Source organism: Geotrypetes seraphini, chromosome 5, assembly GCF_902459505.1.
Source record: "Geotrypetes seraphini chromosome 5, aGeoSer1.1, whole genome shotgun sequence".
Lineage (NCBI taxonomy): Eukaryota > Metazoa > Chordata > Amphibia > Gymnophiona > Dermophiidae > Geotrypetes > Geotrypetes seraphini.
This window is the reverse complement of record NC_047088.1, coordinates 206,753,649-206,776,013: the sequence shown is the minus strand read 5'-3', so window position 1 is coordinate 206,776,013 and position 22,365 is coordinate 206,753,649. Positions and strand designations below refer to the sequence as shown.

Genomic DNA, 22,365 nt, shown 5'->3' with positions numbered 1-22,365 from the left:
CCCACACTGTTCCCTGTGACCCTGGACAAGTCACCTAATCCCCCACTGCCCCAAGTACATTAAATAGAGTGTGGGCCCACCGGGACAGACAGGGAAACATGCTTGAGAACCTGCACGGGACAGACAGGGAAACATGCATGTAAACCACTTAGGCTATAAGTGTTATATAAATACTTATATATATATATATAGTCCATGAAACAATTTAGATTTATTTTTGAGAACTTGCAGCATATCAAATAAATTGAAACTTAAGAGACTATTTTTTTTTTTTTACACAACTGTGCCCCTACCTTTTGGGATTAGCATTTATAATTATTTTTGCACTTGCCTATGCATGTACTTGGCCAGTTTTGTGATTCTTCTGAAGTCTTATGTAATTTCATGATACATATTTTTAAATCTATACCAGCTGAAAGTCAGACTTTGATGAAGAGTTATATGATGTTCTCTCTTAAATAAATGTTGGTGCCTTTTTGATACAATGAGAATTTTACTTTGTGGATGAATAGTATGTGTACACCGTGTAACTTGTTACTTTTATTTATAATGAAAAGAGTTGATGTGCCATTATTTTTTAAACCAGTAATTTAACCCCCTCCCCTTACTAAACCGCGATAGTCGTGCTGAATTCTCCACGCTGCTCCCGGTGCTCATAGGAACTCTATGAGCGTCAGGAGCAGCGCAGAACATTCAGAACGGCTCCCTGCGCTAATAACTGCTATCGCAGTTTAGTAAAAGGGAGAAAGTATTATAAAGAAATCTTACTACCACTGTTTGTATTATATTGTTATGCTCAATATCCAACTGTGGTACGTGCAGCAATAGAAAAATTAGGTTCTTATTTCGATAATATAAGTGTCTAGTAGTACTGAACACTAGGGTTATGCATTTGAACCCGCAAGTTGCTTGCAGAAAGATATCACTCATCTTTTAATTCCGATTGCTCCTGCCCCCTCAGTTTGTACAAAAGCAGTCAAGAATCTAATCTAATCTCATTCTTAAGTCTTATATACCAAATCATAGATGATAGATCTCCTAAAAATAGGAGCTCGATTCAGTTTACATAATTATATCACAAAGAAAGATCCATTAACATTTATTGGAGCTATTGCCTAAAAAGCGATGAAACAATGGTTTTTAAGGTTTTGCAAAAGATCTGAAGAGAGAAACACAATCTAATTTGAGGAGGTAGTCCATTCCATATCGCAGTTAGTAAGTATGGAAAGGAATTTGAAATTTTACTAATGGACTTGATTCCTCTTGTGACCAACCCAGCACCAGTGCTGGCTTACTCCCAAGAAAAGGCAGCATTAGGAACTTAAGGGCCCTTACCAAAAGAGCTGACCAGGTCACTAGCTGGCTACTCCCCAGGCAGTGAAGCTGAGCAAGTCAGGGACTGGTTACCTAGCCACACACAAAGGAGACCTCAGGAAAGGTTTATTGTTGAGCCAAGGTTTACTGTTTTTAAAGAGAAGCCTGTTACTTTGAGACAGTCCCTTAAAAAGCAGTATGGAGGAAGCCAGGCTCCTCAACTTAGAGAATCAATTCCCCTCCTCTGCTCCAGGTGCAGCGGGCATGGCTCTTCCAAGCATAAAATGTAGGGATTGAAAAAGCTAGAGGAGGAGCCAGGGGAGGAGCAAGAGAAGCAGGTGAAACAGCCTCAGGAGCAGTGCTGGAAGCAGCAGAAGGAGCTGGTGGAAAGGAACAAGGGAGCAAAGCAGTGCCTTGCTGAGCCATGGTTGGTCCAAGAAGTAGACATGCTTGAGGAGGGACTGGCTTCAACCCAAACCTCCAGATTGGGAAGCTATGGATACCATCTGTGGGCCAGAGGAGGTCAGTTACCTTCCTGAAGTTATGGAGATGGGTCCCTGAAAGGTTAAACCTTTGAATTGTTTTGAATTGGTTTTTTCTCCTTTGCCTGTTTGGTGTAAACTGGGGCTGGGAAGCCGAAGCTTCTATAGGAAGAAGCAGGAAGCTGACTTGGGGGAGTTTTGTCTCTTTTCCCCTATCAGTGTTTTGGAGTTTTTTTTCTTTTCCTGCATTTCTTTTTGGCTGTGAAGTTTGTTGTTTTTTTCCCTACTGCTCAGTTTGGCAGTAATTGCAGCCAGGTGTGGACTATTGGGAATGGGTTCCTGGGGAGAAGGCTCAAGAGCCCTGGAAGTCAGACCAAGAGGATTGGCATTGATTTTGAGGTTTAAAAAAAAAAAAAAAATGCTAATTTGTGAATTTCTTCTCCTTTGTGCAAGCCAGACCTCACTTACCACTTCAACCAAGAGGAAAAGGAACAACCTTCATTTATTTGAAGTACTTACCAGCATAAAGCAATTACAGGACCTGATTAAACCTATAAGACCACCTGTAGCACAAGCCATTGCAAACAGCTACAACTCAGTGGTGCAGTTTATGGTGTATTTTCTTTCTGTTTGGCATTGCATGTTTCTCTGTAAAGTTTTCTTTTTGAGTTTCATGAAAACTGTGGTGTGGATTGCCTTTGTGATTTACAATTGCCAGCCTGACTATTTTGCTTTAAGCCCAGTGAAAGGGCTAAATAAAGACTACTTTTTCTTTTCATTACTTGTTTTGTATGGTGGTGTTTTTGGCTACTACAGCCAGCATATCGGCTGGTCATGGGCAAGCTCCTGGGCCAGTGTTTATTCCTAAGGGTTACCCTAGTTCCAGGGGAACACGCCAGGGACCCGAATCTAGTCCCCACCAGCGTCCTCTGCTGTCCTGATTAGAGGCCTGGTGGGCGACACTCTCAATGATAGAAAACAGAGCTTATTCATATGAGTTGTTCTTGTGTCCGAAGATCTCATGGTGTTTAGAGATAAAGACATCAAAGGAATAAATAGTCCATGTAGAATATTAAAGACTATATAGGGACATTTAAATTGAACTCTCAATTGAAATGGAAGCCAAAGTAGTTTCCTCAGCAGAGGTGACGTGATCAAATTTTTTGTTTCCAAAAATCAGTCTGGCTGCAGCATTTTAAATCAATTACAAATGTTTCTCATTTCCTTTGCTTAATCCCACATAAATGGAATTACAGTAATCCAGCTGTGTCAAGACCAATACTGTAAAATGATCTTGATGGAACTGTAATGGTAGACATCAGTGGGAGGAGTAAAACGGGGAGAACTCCTCAACAGTATACTTCTGTTCTGAAACAAGTACATTATCAAAATTATACAAAACTGCCGGCACTAACATTTATGGAGCTTGAAGCTACTTGCATGTCCTTCTAAGAAGCAGAAACAGAATTGATATCCATTTTTTTTTCCAGTTTAGCAGAGACAGAGAAATTCTTCAGTCAGACAGACTGAAATTAAGACCAAAGGTAGGCAAAGCCTACTCACACGGCGGGGCTTCAGGACTACTAGACAAATCTACAAGAAAAATTATCATCGAGATAAGAACCTAGTCTTTCTTTCTTGTGCAATGTGTAGTCTTAAAACTAGGGACGTACTAAAGAAGTTCCCTGAGTCTAGGGTGGGACTACTGAACCTTCTTTTAATACTAAGGACACAAGGCAGCATCCTTCCTGGTTGCCATGTCTACTCTATAGAACCTGGTAAAGGTAAGAAGATTAGACCATGTCACTGCTCTACAAATCTTCATGGTAGAGACCGCCCGAGCCTCTGCCCAAGTTTGCTTTCAATGCGACTGGCGACTTCTTATCACAGCCCACATACACAGAGGAAATTGCCTTTTTAATCCATCTGGAGATCGAAGCCTTGGATGCAGATCTGCCTTCCTTAGCATAACTGGTCAGAGACTCAAAACTCATTGGTAACTTCGAGGTACCAAACAAGCACTCTCCTGATGTCTAGCAAATGCAATAGTTTGTCATTTTCCTTTGGCCCGTAAGCTGAAAGGCAGGCAAATGGAATCCTGACTGACATGGAAGGCAGAGACTACTTTCAGAATCAAATACTGAACCATGTGCATGGAAAGCCCTGCTTCCGTAATCTTCAGAAATAGCTCCCTGCAAGAGAGAGCTTCTAACTCAGGGACTCATCTCACCTATGTAATCACTACCAACAACCCTATCTTGACCGTCAGATCTAAGAGTGAAGCCTCTTTTAAGGGCTTATATGGAGCCCTACTGAAACCTTTCAAAATGAAATTAAGGTTCCAGAATGGGAACAGTAGGTGCACTGGAGGATGTAACCTGATAGCCCCTTTAAAGATTCTTGCCACATCTCAGTAAGAGGCCAGAGATACTCGCTCTGTCTGAACTTGGAAATATGAAAGGCCTGCTAACTGCACTTCCAGCAATCCGGCAAACAGACCTTTCTCAAGTCCCTCTTGCAAAAATTCCAGGACTACAGAGATTGGGGCTTGAAAGGGCCCTGCAACAATCTTAGTACACTACTGTCGGAAAGTCTTCCAGACCGTGGCAAAGGCTGCCACCATCGAGGGCTTCTTGGCTCTAAGCAGAGAGGAAATGACCACCTCCAAGTATCTCTTCCTTACTAGGGTAGCCCGCTCAAGGGCCATGCCATAAGCCCAAAGTATTCTGGATTCTCTATAGGGATCAGGTCCTGAGTCAGGGGATCCATCTGAACCAACAACCTGCGACCTTCGTAACTCTATAGGTAACCTAGGTTTGCACACCACGGTCTGCAGAGGCAATCGGGCACCACTAGGACAACCAGCCCCAGATGACTCGTGATCCTGCGAATGACTCAACCTAGCATGAGCTACGGGGCAAACAACTACAAAAGCCCCTTCTCCAGCCATGGCTGGACCAATGTGTCCAATGACGCGCTTCTGGGCTTGTATCTTTGGCTGTAAAAACAATCCACTATTGTATTTGCCGCCAAAGCCATGAAATCCATTATAGGGCACCGCATCGCCAAACAATGGTGTTGAACACTAGTGGGGACAATAACCACTCCACTGGGTTGATCATCTGCCAACTGAAATAGTCTGTCTGAATATTCTCCACTCCCGCAACATATGTGGCTGAGAGTGCCTGAAAATGAGCTTCTGCCCACCGAAAGAGGAGCTGAGCCTCTAGACAAAACAGGGCGCTCCTGGTGCCTCCTTGTTGGTTGATGTAGAGCACTGCTGTCGCATTGTCCGAGAAGAGCCTGACTGCCTTGCCTTCCAGGGCCTAAAACGCCAGTCGAATGACTCTGAGTTCCAGGCAATTTATGGAACACTTTTACTGGGTCGAGGACCAACTACCCTAAACTAGACGACCTTTGCAAACACCCCCCCAATCATTAGGATCTTCCAGGAGGATATACAGAGTGGTATGCCCTTTGAGAGGGAAGCTATCTGCAGCTACCACCAGAAGCTGTTCTTTGCATCTGGTGTCCATGAATGCTGAAGCGAGTCTGTCTGAGATCAGTGGGATATGAGAAAGTCTTGAAGGGGTTTCATGTGTGCCATGGCCCAAGGGATCATCTCTAAGGCAGTCGCCATCAACCCCAGGACCTGCAGATAATACCATGCCATCAGAGATAGACTCAGTAGCAGGTCCGATAACTGCTTCTGGAGTCTCTGTTTGCATGGCTGTGGAAGAAAAACTTGGCCTACAGCTGTGCCAAACAAAAATCTCAAATACTCCAAGCACTGGGTCAGTTCCAAGCGACTCTTCTTGAAGATGACTATCCATCCCAAGTCCTGCAGGAGTTTGACCACTCTCGAGACTGCCAGTTTGTCTTCTTCCTTGGACAGGGTCCTAATTAGCCAATCGTCCAAATATGAGTTTAGCTGGATCCCTGCTTTGTGCAGGTGTGCTGCTACAACCACCATCATCTTAGTAAAGGTGTGAGGTTCTGTGGAAAGGTTAAAGGAGAGAATGGAGAATTGGAAATGCTGCTCATGTACATGGAACCACAAGTACCTCCTGTGAGCCGGAAAAATAGGAATGTGGAGATAGGCCTCCTTCAAATTGAGGGAAGCAAGAAATTCTCTAGGTGCCTCCGCCGCAATGACTGAACAGTCTCCATGTGGAAGTATAGTACTCTCAGTGCAGCATTGACCGATTTGAGGTCCAGAAATCACCTTCAGTCATCTGAGCTTTTCTTTGGCACTATGAAGTATATGGATTATCTGCCAGGCTCGAGGAATGGGCATCAACATGGCAGATGAGGTTCAACATGGATAAGTGTAAAGTGATGCATGTCAGTAACAAAAATCTCATGCACGAATACAGGATATCCAGGGCAGTACTTGGAGAGACCTCCCAGGAAAGAGACTTGGGAGTTCTGATCGACAAGTCGATGAAGCCGTTCATGCAATGTATGGCGGCGGCGAAAAGGGCAAACAGAATGCTAGGAATGATAAAGAAGGGGATCACGAACAAATCGGAGAAGGTTATCATGCCGCTGTACCGGGCCATGGTGCGCCCTCACCTGGAGTACTGCATCCAGCACTGGTCACCAAACATGAAGAAGGACACATTACTACTCGAAAGGGTCCAGAGAAGAGCAACTAAGATGATTAAGGTACTGGAGGAGTTGCCGTACAGCAAAAGATTAGAGATAGTGGGCCTCCTCTCCCTCGAATAGAGGAGATTGAGAGGGGACATGATCGAAACATTCACGGTACTGAAGGGAATAGACTTAGTAGATAAGGACAGGTTGTTCACCCTCTCCAAGGTAGGGAGAATGAGAGGGCACTCTCTAAAACTGAAAGGGAATAGATTCCGTACGAACGTAAGGAAGTTCTTCTTCACCCAGAGAGTGGTAGAAAACTGGAACGCTCTTCCGGAGTCTGTCATAGGGGAAAACACCCTCCAGTGATTCAAGAAGTTAGACAAGTTCCTGCTAAACCGGAACTTACGCAGGTAGGGCTAGTCTCAGTTAGGGCGCTGGTCTTTGATCAGAGGGTCGCCGCGTGAGCGGACTGCTTGGCACGATGAACCACTGGTCTGACTCAACAGTGGCAATTCTTATGTTCTTATGAGCCCAAGTCATCGTCTGGAACTGGCTCTACACCACAAAGATCCAGGAGCCTTTGAATTGTTGCCCAGACTCTGAGGACTCTCTCCGGCCAGCCGTGGAATTTACAAAGAGGTATGGAAAGGGGGCACAGAACTCGATCTTGTAACCTTCTTGAACAACCTCCGGGACCCAATGATCTGCGCCTATCTGTGCCCAGACCATCCAGTATGTTGACAGCTTGCCCCCTATCTGGGAGGATGCAGCCACTGGCCTGGCTTCACTGTGCTTTCTTGAAGGCTGGAGAGGGGTGAGAGCCAGAGGCTTGCTGCCTTCTGCCTCTGCTGAACCTCTGTCATGATCCCTGAAAGGACCTCTGCGTTGCTTGGAAACCCAAGTATTTATTTATTTAATACATTTATGTAACACCTTAAGTCTAGGCAGTTTCCAATATCAAAAACAACCATAAAATTCCATAAAATAGAAATAAAGTAAGAACAAAAGCTTTGAAAGCCTCGAAAATTCCCACACCCTGAGCTCCGAGTCACACGGGCTTTACTGCCCAGCAAATCCTTAGGGGAATGGTCTATAACACTGTATTGAGCTAAGGGCACTAAATGGATTTTTGAAAAGTTCTAGATAAGCATAAAAAATTAAAACTAAATATACACTGCTTATGTAAGAATATTATCAAGTAAAGTCACATTAATAAAGGTAATTTTTTTTATGACTTCAGGAATAACACTTATTGGATAGAAGGTAGCTGAAGCGCTGTTCCACAGTGTCTTAACGTTAGTCCATTTTTTGGAAAATTTTAAAGTGCAGAAACGTGCTCAAAATTCATAATAATCCTAATGATCTTCAAAATATTAAATTGTCTTCTTATTTAAATAAATAGTATAAGTTAATAGCCAAAAAACTTTGTAAGCAAAAAACTTAGCTTTGTAATCGCGTCAGGGAGGGAATGGAAAAGCCGACACGACCATGTTTTGCCACTAGGGCTGTCTCAAGGCAAACTCCCCCCGTTTTCCTCTCTAATGCATGTTAAAGGCTCACTAGCCATCAGGTCATCCCTTGAAGGGAAGCCTGCTGAGAGTGGCCTTAGAAACTGAGTCTCCTGCTCATTGTCTGATCCAGAACATCTGTCTGGCAGAGATAGAAAAGGCTGCCACCTTGCTCATGACCCTTTTGATGTCATAAATAGTGTCTGCTACATAATTCACCCCAGAAAGCATCGGCTGAGGGTCCCCATTTTCCTTTGAGACTAGGATCCGAGCTAGCCAAGTGCATGTAGCACAAAGGAAGCTGCTGCGGCTGTTGCTTAAATTCCTAATGTTAAAGCTTCAAATTGCCTCTTGAGAACCACATCTACCTTGTGGTCCTGAGTATCCTTCAACATCACACCTCCTTCACTGGGCATGGAAGTCTGTTTGGTGACCTATGCTACAAGCAAATCCAGCTTTCAGCTGAACATATAGCTGTTGAAAATCCAGAGCCATGGAGTTAAGCTTGGCCACTCACAGAGACCCCTCTGGAGACTCCCAGTGGTCAGTGACTAGCTTCAGGATGCGAGGGAAAGAACATGATCAGAGCCACTGAGCCACTCTTAATTGAGCACTGTGACATGGAGGCTAGCAGAAATTCCATATGCAATTCATAGAGTGAATTAGTTATTATACCCAAGTGCTGATGCCTTGAACAGCCACCGCACCTTGAATCTTCCCCCTGGTCTAGGGCCACCACTAATTCTTGCCCGCTGGTCTTATGCAGAGAACCTGACTCTGCCAGGGAAACTGCATCCTGGAACAATAAGGGCTTTGAATCCACATCCATCCTCCCAATCGATGTCAGACTGGACTTCCTGGTACAGCTCTGGGTCATCTGCACGTGAAGCGGTCTGAGGACCAATTCCTGGTGCCACCACAACTGTTGTGCCTTCAGCAGATGCTGGGGGACCTGGCAGTTTGAATAAGTATTACACATCAGGTTCACAAAATCTGGGGTGAGGCCTTGCACAGGGGGTCTTGATGACTCTGGCAAGGACTCTCTGAAGGTCTTCCTAGGGTCAGACACTTTCACGCATCTGCACTTTGCCAAATCTCCTTTGGAGACCTCTGGCAAGGGCCTCCTCCCCTGGGATCGAGTCCCTGCAGATCCTCAGCCTGGAGGACTCAGATGAGGCTGAGCCCAATGCTCCCATTCCTCCCCTGCATGCCTCATGACAAACGGCACATGAATGCTCCTTGGTTGACCATCCAGAACAAACCTGGTATGATACAAAGATAAAAGGACTGAGGAGACCATTCCTATTGATTTTAGGCAAAAATCAATGGGTTTTGAGGCAGATGGAGGCTAAAATCCAAGATGTCCGTTCATGCTAAAAAACAGTCCAGGGGTCGAGGTGGAGTAGGCTCACCTGAAGTTCAAAAACCACAGAAAAAGGATTTGGGGAGTATGGGGACCCTAGCTCTGGCCCCAGAAACACTCAAATTTCACTTTTCCAGACCCTCCCCCCATTTTCCCCATATACTATAATTGCCATACTCACTGTGCCATGTGGTATCTGCCTGCCTCAGTTCAGAAATGCAACTGGAACAAATGGAGAAATCTGCTTCACAGGTTGGCTCTATGAACTTGGTTTTGGGCTGCTAGTTGGACCAATGTCGGAATAAGCCTCATCCACTGGAAATTCACTCACTGCAACAGGGAGAGGACTACACAGCCGGCCTATTAGTCCTATCCAAGCCATGAAGAAGCCAAACAGCCTGCACTTAAACTCCTGATAAATCAGGGATGCAAGCACTTAACCAGGGGATGGCTCCTGAGCTCCAAAAATATTATAGCAAGCTGGCTAGACAGGTGTCCCTGAGGTCTGATCCTGCTAGCAGCAAACTTCCACCATGTGAGTCTGCATCTTCTCCCAGGCAGAGGTCCTAATAAAAGGAAACCTCTGGGCTCTGAGGTTTAAACTTAAAACCACAGGAAAAGACCCAAAAATAATGAAGCCGCAGAGCAGATCAGAAACACATCTGAGCAACTTGCTTGCAGAAGAAAATACTGAAGGGGCAGGTGCAAGCCTACTGGGAAGATGAGTGGTGATATTCTACAAGCAACTTGTGGGTTCAGATGCATAACCCTAGTGTTCAGGACTACTAGACACATTACACTAGAAAGAGGGATTAAGTGACTTGCCCAGAGTCACAAAGAACAGGCTGGGATTGAACTCAGAACCTCAGTGTGTTGATGCAGCAGTTCTAACCACTAGGCCACACCTCCACTCCTCATCATGGCCTGAGAATTAGGCATGGAACGTTTTCTGTGATTAGAATCTTGCAAATACTGCATGCTAATTGATACTTTTGCAGTCAGCAAGGGACCACTTACCACCACCTAGACAGGAAGTGCCAAGTGATTCTGTGCTAACTCCAAGCACAGCACTACATGATAGCTGCAAATCTGATGTTGCACCTACCATGTTTCCCCGAAAATAAGCGTACCCCGAAAATAAGCCCTAGCATGATTTTTGGGATAGGTCTTAATATAAGCCCTACCCCAAAAATAAGCCCTAGTTGAAGCGCTGGATTCACCAGCAGCAGCGCCCCCCCCCTTTCCATCTCTCCCATCCGAACCCTGCTGACCGCGAGACTGATATACCTTCTTCCAAACAGCAGCATTGGCAGCACTCTAAACAGGCTGCTTTGCAGCCTTATCTCGCCAGGGCATTCCCTCTGCCGCATCACTGATAATGTCATCAGCAACATGGCACACAGAACACCCCAGCGGGAGAAGGCCACGAAGTAGCCTGTTTAGAGTGCTGCCGAAACTGCTGTTTAGAAGAAGGTATATTGGTCTCACTGTCGGCAGGGTTCAGATGGGAGGGAGAGATGGAAGGGTCAGCGGGGGTTCGGCTGCGCAGTGGGGGGGAGGATGGGAGGGAGGGAGGGATAGAAAGATGCTGCATGTGGGATGGGAGGAAGTGAGGGATAGAAGCTGTGCAAGAGTTCTGCTGCACAAGGGATGGGAGGGAGGAATGACAGAAAGATGCTGTGTAAAGGTTCTGCTGCACAGGGGGATGGGAGGGAAGGATAGAAAGATGCTGCAGAAGGAAGGCACAAAGGGATGGGTGAGAGGGGAGGAAAGATGCTGCACATGTGAGGAAGAGAAAGAAAAGAGGAAGAATTGGGGTGGAGGACAGGAAGGGAGAGATTATCATTGCACATGAAAAAAATAAGACCTACCTCATTTTATGGGCCCAAAATTAATATAAAACTGTGTCTTATTTTCGGGGAAACAAGGTATTAAAGCAAATGTTGGGAACATCTCCACTAGTTGCTGCATTAAATTTACAGCATTAAGATGTGATGGTAACTGCAAATTTTAGCATGGATTAATGAAAGAGCCCCTTAGTTACTGCATGTTGTAATTTATGGAAATGAAAGAGAAATTAGGTTCTTACCTGCTAATTTTCTTTCTGTTAGCCTGTAGACTGAAAATTAACAGGTAAGAACCTAATTTCTCCTTCTGTAGCGCCTGGTAGACTGGTATAGTCCTTACAAATGGGACGTACCAAAGCAGTACCCATTAAGGGTGGGACCCCCGAAGGGCTGACACCAGAACATGTTCACTGAATATCACGTCCTGACGCGCTTGAACATCCACTCAGTAGTGTCTGACAAAGGAATACAGAGAAGACCAAACTGAAGGCACTAGAGAAGACCAGGCTAAGAAGCTGCCTGACCCCGAGTGGAATGAGCCTTGAGATACTCTGAAGATAAGCGGAAGCAATAGTCTCCTTGATCCAATGTGCAATAGTAGCCTTAGAAGCGCCATCCACCTTACGAGGACCCGCTAGAAGGACAAAGAGATGATCGGATTTCCTGATCTCCTGGGTCTCTGCACATAAGAGTGAAGGACCCCATCCGACATCCAACTTGTGCAACTGTCTCTGCTCGAAAGAGCCCTCCCGGCTACCGAACACCAGGAGGACCGCTGCCTGATTGATATGAAAAGGAGAAACCTTTGGCAGAAAGGAAGGAAGGAACAGGCCTCAATAAAACCCACTACCTAGAAAATTCCAAGAAGGGAGCCCTACAAGAGAAAGCCTGTAGCTCAGAAACACGTCTAGCAGAAGTAATGACCACCAAGAAGACCACTTTAAGAGTAAGGTCCTTCAAAGAACAGTCACCCAATGGTTCAAAGGGAGGGCATACTAGAACTGACAAAACCAGATTCAGATCCCAAGAAGGAACAGAGGGTCGTACAGAAGGCTTGAGCAATTTGGCTGCCTGCAAAAGAGAATCACATCAGGAATGGCAGTCAAAAGCTGAGCTTTCAACAACCAACAAAAGGTTGACAAGGCCGCAAGCTGAACCCAGAGAGAAGACCAAGCCAGTCCCCTATCCAGGCCATCCTGCAAGAACTCTAAGATGGTAGGCAGGGAAGCGTGAAAAGAGACCACTCCATACACAGCACACCACTCCTCAAATATATGCCAAACCCTCACATAAGCCCGAGAGGTGGAAAGCCTCCGGGACCCCATGAGAGTTGAGATCACTTTATCTGAATACCCCTTCTTATCAAGGTGATCCCTTTTTTTTTATTTCTTTATTGATATTTTGAACTTGACAATGTATACATTTGAAAAATCGAAAAAAAAAAAACTATATGAAAATACACTATTAACATCAGAAATATTACAATAAAAATTTTAAATCCTTCGTAACCTATAACAGTAATGATATTATATTATACTCATCAATATTATAGAATATTATGAAATTTATACCTCTAAATAAATAATACACCCCCCCCCCCCACCCACCCTGGATGTGCAAAGGAATCTAACATAAAGAAAAAGGAATCACTTTAATTATAATGTGACAAAATTAGTTAATGGACCCCAAATCCCCTTAAAGGATTTAACAAACCCTAAACGCTCTGCCATAATCTTTTCATATTTATATGTTGCACATACAGTTGCCCACCAAAAACTAAAATTAATTAGATGTGATCATTTGAACCCCTATTCCTGATAAGATCATGAAAAGGCGACTATTATTTCTATCTAAAGTGGGTTTATCATGCAGAATTGTTCCAAAAATTATTGCTTCATATGTCAAAGGAATAGAGGATTGAAGAATATTATTAATTTGCCCCCAAATCGACTTCCAAAAGCCAAGTATCAATGGACAAAAAAATAAAAGATGATCCAAAGTCCCAATATCAATATGACAATGCCAACATCTATTAGATTTAGAACTATCTACTTTATTCAACCGAACTGGAGTCCAAAAAATTCTATGTAATAAAAACAACCATGTTTGTCTCATAGATGCTGACATTGTACATCTTAATCTCCAAGTCCAGATTCGTGGCTAACGAGAAACAGAAATATGCTGTTTTAACTCGATACTCCAAATATCTCTAAGACTATTTTTTGGTTTTTTATTTAAAAATCCAGAAATCAATTTATACCACTGGGCAGCCTGATGTCCTATTAAATCTGTTTGGTAGCAAAGGATTTGCAAGCTAAAATAAGTTTTCAAATTTTTCCATTCAGGGAACCCCATCTGAATAGCCTGCTTCAACTGCAAGCACCTATATTGTTGAGTGTTTGAAATACCAAATGAATGCTGCAGTTGTGAAAACTCAAGCAGATTACCATTAGAAATAAGATCATCTAATGTCCTAATATTTGCCTGCATCCAATTCTTCCAAGCGATTCCAGCACCGCCTATTTGAATCTTGGAGTTTAACCATAAGGACTGTAAAGTAGATTTCATTATTGGTACCTCTGTTAATTTATCAATAAATTTAATAGTTTTCCAAGTATCCAATAAAATTATATTGTCCTTAGCATATTTATGAAATCTGATACTTAATACATGTGGAAGTCTTATAGGGGACACCAAATTCCGTTCCAAATATAACCAATCTGGTTGATGATCAGTAAGCTCAGGGAGGATCCAATACATACCTTGACGCAATATATAGGCTTGATGGTACCTATAAAAGTTTGGAAAATTTACCCCACCTTCCACAATTGATTTTTGCAACGATATTAAAGCAATTCTTGGTTTTTTCCCAAGCCAAACAAATTTTGTCAAAATATTATTTAAATTTGACTCTTGAAAATAAACTGGTAACATACTCATTTGGTAACAAACTATAGGCAAAATCATCATCTTTACTGTTTGCACTCTCCCCCACCAAGAAATATGCAAAGGATTCCATTGCTCACACAATTCTGTAACTTTTAGTAATAAGGATTTTTCATTTACCTTCATTGTTTCTTCCAATGTACTTTTTATCCAAATTCCTAAATATTTTATTCCATCTTTCTTCCAACTAAACTGAAACGAATCAAATAAGCCTTTTATACAATGTACATTTAGTGGAAGAATTTCTGATTTATTCCAATTTATTTTATAACTTGAAAATTTTCCAAATTTATCAATCAAATCCAATAAATGTGGAATGGTTGACTCCGGATTTCTCAAATGAATCAAAATATCATCTGCATAAGCAGAAATTTTATATTCCCGACCTGCATAAGGAATACCTTCTATCTCCTTTGATTGTTGAATAGCTAAAAGTAGAGGTTCCAAAACAATATCAAATAACAAAGGAGATAATGGACAACCCTGCCTAACTCCCCTTTCTAAAAAGAACCTTTCTGAAAAAGTATTATTTATATATAATCTAGCAGATGGGGAGCTATACAGGGATTGAATCATTTGTATAAATCGAGAACCAATACCAAACCAAACCATTGCTTGATACATAAAAGTCCATTCTACCCGATCAAATGCTTTCTCTGCATCTAAAGAAACAGAGAAAGCCGGATCTTTCATATCCTTTGTTAAATGTAAAATATGAAAAGCTAATCTGGTGTTATTTGAAGAATGTCTTTGAGCAACAAAACCTGTTTGATGCATACCAATAATATAAGGGAGAGCCTTATTCAAACGCAAAGCCAATATTTTAGCTAACAATTTCCCATCAACATTAATCAAAGAAATAGGCCTATAGTTTGAAACCAACATGGGATCTGTTTGGCTTAGGCAAAACTATTGTTAAAGCTTCTGCCATAGTACCTGAAATACAACCTTTATTTAGTTGAAACTGATATAATTTGAAAAGATGGGGTAACAAAATAGTTTGAAAAGAGTTAAAAAATTCTACCGTATATCCATCACTTCCTGGAGCGGATCCAACTCTAAGGGACTTTAAAGCCCTCTGAATTTCTTTTTGTGTTATAGGTGCTTCGAGATTTTCTTTCATATGATCAGGAACTTTAGGCCCATTAATCAACTTTAAAAATTCAAAACCATCTTTCTCTTTATTAAAATAATGCTCAGAAGAATACAAGCTTTCATAAAATTTCAAAAATTGTTGTAAAATATTTTTAATTTGAGAATGAATTATTCCATTATCATCTGAAATAGCCATTATATTAGCTTTCCTTTTTTTTGCTTTTAAATAGTTAGCTAGTAATCTTCCCGCCTTATTTGAGGTTCCATAATACAATAGGACACAAACTCCTTTCTAGCCAATTGTGATGATATCTCATTGTATCTAAATTTTACTTTTAGCAAATTCTGATAAATACTTTGTTCCCATTTTTCCTTTAATTTAATTTCCAATTCTCTAATATTTTGTTCTAAAATTAAAAAATCTTTATTTAGTTGTTTTCTAACATATGCTGAGTACGAAATTATGTGTCCTCTCAAGGTAGCTTTAAAGGCATCCCATAAAATTTCCTGAGACATTTCTTCTGATTCATTAAACTGAAAAAATTCACTTATTTTTAACTTAAATTTTTCTATAAAATTGGAATCTGCTAGCAATGTATTATTAAACCTCCAAACAGGTCTATTATTTTCTTGTTCATCTATCTCAAAATCAATCCAAATACCCCCATGATCTGAAAGTATAATTGAATCTATATTCGCCTTCTTAACCTTCTGTACTAAATTATCTGAAACGAAAAAATAATCAATTCTAGAAAATGATTTGTGAACATGGGAATAAAATGAAAATTCCTGATCATTGAAATGAAAAATCCTCCAAATATCTTTTAAACCACAAGAATTTATCAAATTATCTAATCCTAAAGATTTTAAAATTTTACTAGGCTTTTTATCTAAAATAGGGTCCATTACTGCATTAAAGTCCCCTGCCAAAATTAAATTGGAGGAAGATGATGGTAAAATTATTTGTTGAAGGTTTTTAAAAAACTCAGATTGATTCAAATTAGGTGCATAGATATTGAACAGTATCAAGGTATCTTTCCCTGAGCTCATTTTTACTTGGACCCATCTTCCGAAAGGATCCATAGATAACATAGTAAAAGTAGCCATACATTTTTTATGTATCAAGATAGCCACACCAGCTTTTTTGCCTACAGCAGGGGCAAAAAAAACACTGTTTAACCCAACCCCCTTTCAGCTTACTTGATTCTAATGCAGATAAATGAGTTTCTTGCAGGAAATAAATATCTGCCCCCTGTCTTTTAAGAAAAGATAAGGCTTTCTTTTTCTTTATAGGGTGATTGAGTCCATTAACATTCAACGAATACATTTTAAAATACATTTATATTTATATTTATTTTAAGGAACCAAAGAAAATGACCTGAAAATATTTTAATTCTTATATATAAATTATCCCAATTACACATCCAATTACCCTCCCTTAAAACCCCTATATACCCTCCCACACCCATCCCCCATAACAAATATAAGTGAATGACAGCACACATAAAGACCAGGAAATCGAAAGAAATCCCCAACCAGCAAACTATCAATTCATACTATAATAAAATCTTAAAATAATGAATTAAATTAAAATCATCCCTTTTTAAGAGTCAAGCCGTAAGACAGAAGGGACCCAGATTGAACATTGGAATAGGATCCTGAGTCAAAAGGTCATCCAAGAGAGGCAGAGGAAGAGGATCCATCACCAGATGCCTCACCAGATCTGTGTACCATGGCTGCCTGGGACAGTCCGGAGCCACCAGCACCACCAGGCTCGGATGACGAACTATGCGGAGAAGAACTTTGCCCACTAATGGCCACGGAGGGAACATATACAACAGCCCCTCTGTTGGCTATGGTTGAACCAGAGCATCTAGGCCCTTAGCGTGACCGTATCTGCGACAACTGAAGAAGCGGGGTGTTTTGGCACTGACACTTGTGGCTATCAGGTCCTGAGGGGCTGACTCCAAGACTGCACTATCAACTGAAAGGCCACGAGACTTAGACACCACTCTCTGGGATCTAGCACATGACGACTTAGGAAGTCTGCTTGAACATTCTCCACTCCAGCTATGTGGGAGGCTGAAATTTCTTGAAGGTACGACTCCGCCCAAACTAAGAGCAGAGCCGCCTCCTGTGCTACCAAAGTGCTCCTGGTTCCCCCCTGATGATTGACATAGGCCACTGCCATGGCATTGTCCGAAAGAACCCTGACTGACTTGCCCATCAGAAAGGACTGGAAGACTAACAGTGCCAGATGGATGGCTCTGGTCTCCAAGATATTGATCTACTAAGAAGCCTCCTCTGTGGACCAGGTGCCCTGAGCTGAGTGACATAGACACTGAGCTCCCCAATCGAGAAGACTGGCATCAATGACCAGCACTGTCCACTGCGGCTGGTCCAGACTCGCCCCTTGAACAAAATGGGCGGTTTGGAGCCACCAACGAAGACTGCACCGAGCCAAGCCCAGAAGCACAACAAGATGATCCAGACTGTGCCTCTGAGGCGACAACCTTTGAAGAAGATCATACTGAATAGGATGCATGTGAGCTTGTGACCACCTCACTATATAGAGGGAAGACTTGGAGGAAATTCTGCACCGGGACGCCATAAGTAGGCGAATCTGAGATTGCAATTTGCTTACCCTAGCCTCCGGAAGGAAGACCTTCACCAAGGAGGTGTCGAACAGCACTCCTAGATACTCCAGGCGCTGAGATGGAGACAACCGGCTCTTGGAAAGGTTGACTACCCATCCCAACAACTGCAGAAACTCCACCACTCAAGCCGTGACCCGGGTGCTCTCCTGGAACGACTTCGCTCGAATCAACCAGTCGTTCAGGTAAGGATGAACTAGAATGCCCTCTTTTTTGCAACGCCGCCACAACGACCACCATCATCTTGGTGAATGTCCGCGGAGCCAAGGCCAGACCAAAGGGAAGTTCACAAAACTGATACTGTTGCCCCAAGATCGCAAAGCGCAGGAAGTGATGATGGGAGGCCCAAATAGGAATGTGCAAGTAGGCCTCGGTCAGATCTAGAGAAGTCAGAAACTCCCCCGGCTGAACCGCCAGAATCACAAACCGCAGAGTTTCCATGCAGAAGGAAGGCATGTAAAGAGCCCTGTTGACCCCCTTCAAATCCAGGATGGGCCGAAAGGTTCCTTCTTTCTTTGGCACCACAAAGTAAATCAAGTATCAACCTGTGCTCCACTCCTGCGGGGGAACTGGAACCTCTGTGTGGAGATCTAACAATCTTTGAAGGGTCTGGTGAAAGGCCTGCTGTTTCCACGCCACCTGGGAGGGAGAAGTGAGAAAATGGTCTGGCAAGGAATGGGCAAACTCCAGAGCATAACCATCCCGAATCACTTCCAGAACCCACTGATCGGATATGATGTCTGTCCACTTTGGATAAAAATCCCTCAGCCGGGCACCCATCGGAACCAAGACGGGTGCCGGCAAGGATTCATTGGGCAGGATGGGCGGCAGGGGACTCGTCGGGGGCACTACCCGCACCCCAGCAGGCCCCACAATAGGACTGCATGCGCTGGAAGAACCTGCCTCTAGATAGCCCAGGAGACTGAAAAAGGCAGCCCATCGACCAGGGCGGAAGTGGCGGAAATCACACCCATGCCCACGAGCAGCCCCACCTCGAGCCAGCGGCCTAGGCCTATCCTCAGGCAAATGAGGCACTTTAGAATCAGTGAGAGTCTGAATTAACTTGTCCAGGTCCTCACCAAACAAGAAAGATCCTTTAAAAGAAAGCTTAGCTTTGGACGCCGAATCCACTTACCAAGCGCAAAGTCACAAGGTACAGATAGCTGCCATTGCAAACGTCAATGACTTGGCAGAAGCTCACAAGAGGTCATACATGGAATCTGAAAGATAAGAAGAACCCAATTCAATCTTTGCTACCTTGCGCTTGAGCAATTTCCAATCCTCAGATTTACTGTCAAGCACATGCTCGGCCCGCCACACATTGCCACCTGCACTGCCAGAGCTGTCACATCAAAATTCTGTTTAAGGAGGGACTCCGACATACGCTCCTCTGGGTCCTTCAAGGCGGCACTGCCCTCAACAAGCACGGTATGCCTCTTAAAGATGGCCAAGACCATCACGTCCAGCACAGGGGACTTCAGAGTGTCCCTATCCCCTTCAGGAATGGGATACAGGCGTGGCATGGAGCGGCCAAAATGAAAGGGAGCTTCCGGCACCTGCCACTGTGTGAGCATAATGTCTTGAATATCCTGATGCCTAGGAAGAGCGGGAAGCAGAGCGGATTCCCTTAAGCAAGGGGTCCCCGTATGCAAAACTGAGGAGACCTGAAGAATTAGCTCATGCAGCTCTTCACGCTGAAAAATGCGCACCACAAATGCATCTTCACCAGCAGTGGGGTACTCGAACCCCTCCCTGGTGGAATCCGACCCCCCAAGAGGATCCTGAAAATCTCCCCAAGGGTCCAGGTCCTCATCAATAACTACTTGTTCCTCTGGGCAAAAATCCTCATCCCAAGACACCCTCGGGCACTAGGACGAGAGGAGTAGAGGGGGTCAAAACCACAGCTGCCTGGGGCCGCACCAAGGAAGACGTCGAGGGCAAACCCTCCCCCCCCAGAGTGGACACGGAACCTCCAGCCGCCAGCACATAAGCTTTACACAGTGCTCACATAAATTCAGGGGGAAAAACCCACGGTGGCCCCAAGGGACTCCCTGCCCCAGCAGGGGACCCTGTCATACCTTGCCCAGAACAGGGGGAAGGTCACCTGAGGTAACAGAAATGAAGGAGGAGGTTCCCACCAAAATTGGACCTGAAACTGCCAAAATCGGAGCTCCTGCGGCCTGTCGTGTCTGAAAAGCCTGGGACTTTCCTGACGCTGAGACTGAGGAACCAACCAACACAAAAAGAGAATCCCCAGCCACTCCGGCAGTAAGGTACATGTGGCGGAGTGCCTTGGCCGCCGGCAACCGCTGCCAACGAGACTAAAAAAAAAACCCTAGCTGTAATAAAAGTGCCGGTTAGATGAGAAAAAATAATACAAATGTCAGTTTTAAAGGGAATTGAGCCCTTTAGACTGGCACACCTCAGGATTTTTTTGTTTGTTTGTTTTCACTTAGTCAGAACAGACTCCATGGCTCTCAAAGCTGGAGCGCTGACCAATCAGGGGGCCAGGCTGCTGGCTAAGGCACCTCTACAAAAATGTGGGGAGGTGGAAGAAGGTGGGGGAAGGGACCCAGCACGAGACCCACCGAATTTAACACCCCTGAGGTCGGACGGATCTCCAAACATGACCCGTCCAAGCTCTATCCAGCAGAAAAGGGGAACCCTGGATTCCAAAACAAAATTCTAACAGTACTAAGAGGGGAGTCGAATTAGTCTTACCACCTGCTTTAATGGAGATTGAGGAAGACTGGATTGCAAGAGGGGAAGCTATCCTGATATATACAAGTTTGTTCTCAGTTTCCACCTGCTGGTAGCAGTGAGGTATATAACCCATTCGTAAGGACCAGTCTACCAGGTGCTACAGAATCTGTATTTCATAAGTAATAGATCCAGAAATAAAAGTTTTCATTTTTGGCATCATAAGATGATGTATACATATTTTGTTGATGAAGTCCCTATCTTCAACTCTGTATTTGTAAGCACATGTATATGACATATGTAATACAGCCATTTTAATAGAGTATTCAGAAAATTTTGAATGTGGCAAAACAGCATAGGGAAGAACAATGTGATAAAAATAGCACATATGGGTCACAACTTGCTACACAAAATATTAGAGTAAATTCCCAAATTCTGAATCAGCCCCTAGTATACCAAGGGAGGGACGAGAGGGGCAGTCTTCCCCAGGTACAGGAAGTTGAGGGGTGTGTGGAGTGGTCACAGGGCTGCAGTCCATATTTGTGTGGCCATCAGTTCTGTCAGCCTCCACCCCTTCTGATGTCAACTTCCTGGGGTAGGGGACTGGCAGAGCCGACAGCTGCATGCATAAGGATCCACGCCCACGTGACCACTCCATGCACCTCATTCCCCAAACTGCCTGGAGGCGGGTGATTCACTCTGGGTGGTCACCAAGCCATTTACGCCACTGATCAGACCACCAAGCCTATGAATTTAAACTGTTTAGTCAATCGTAGAAAAAGTCTAAAATACCTTTCCTATTCTTTGTAAGCAGAAATAAGAACAGAGTCAGAAAATGTAACACAATTTAGGAGAGGGACAACAGACATCACAAGCTACCATTGACAATACAACCAATCTTTTAATAAATGTGTTTCTCTGAACTGTAAAGTGATGTGATAGTCTTAATCCACTTTTAAAGGCAATAAATAGAAATAAAATAAAACACAACACAGGAAAAATGACGATACCTTTTTTTTATTGGACTAACAATACATTTTTTATTAGCTTTCAAAAGGTAATCAAAGTTCAATTAAAAGGTACTGTCCCCTTTTCTTTTCTGTGTTTTTGGTTTTATTTCTATTTATTACCTGAGCTGAAAACAAATGACCTTTAAGTTGCAAAAAATCTTACAGACCTAAAGAAATACATCAAATTGCTTGTGACAATTGTTATCCACTCATATGGGTATTTTTTTTTTTTTTCTGTTTCAGAAAATAATTTCTTATTACTTACCACCAGGTTTCCAATAATCATAACCATCATAAAAACAATGAGGCACATGGCTTGCCCAGAAACCTCCATGCAATCCCACATTGTCTCTATCCATTCGCCACATAAGACTCGGAACACAATCAGAAAGGAGTGGAAGAAGTCATTCATATGCCAGCGTGGAAGCTTACAATCAGTATTGATCTTGCAGACACACTCTTTGTAGTTTTTGCCAAAGAGCTGCATTCCAACCACAGCAAAAATGAAGACAATGATGGCCAGCACCAATGTGAGATTTCCTAAAGCCCCCACTGAGTTGCCAATAATTTTTATCAACATATTTAATGTTGGCCAAGACTTTGCCAATTTGAAAACTCGTAGCTGAAAAAAAAAATTGAAATCAATTATTAGTTTCAAATTAAATGAAGTAATTCTAATGCCTGAAAACATTTATGACATAATAGCTGCATGTGAGCAAAGTGTAATAAATTAGAACCAGGGGTTTACAATTGACCATACATGGTTTATACGTAATTTTGGCCTTTCCCAGTTGAGAACAATAGTTTTATCACGGGAGTCACCAACCTGCAGTAACTGCGTATTGCA

At 43.2% G+C, this 22,365-nt stretch overlaps 1 protein-coding gene across 1 annotated transcript in view; it reads right to left on the bottom strand.

Moving 5' to 3' along the window:
• The window catches only part of LOC117360618 (sodium channel protein type 2 subunit alpha-like), a 349,967-nt gene that overhangs the window by 167,563 nt on the left and 160,039 nt on the right, over positions 1–22,365 (bottom strand). Inside the window, exon 16 of the mRNA XM_033944654.1 lies at positions 21,784–22,140. Within this exon, the coding sequence (XP_033800545.1) occupies positions 21,784–22,140 (357 nt within the window). The remainder of the gene's footprint in view (positions 1–21,783; positions 22,141–22,365) is intronic.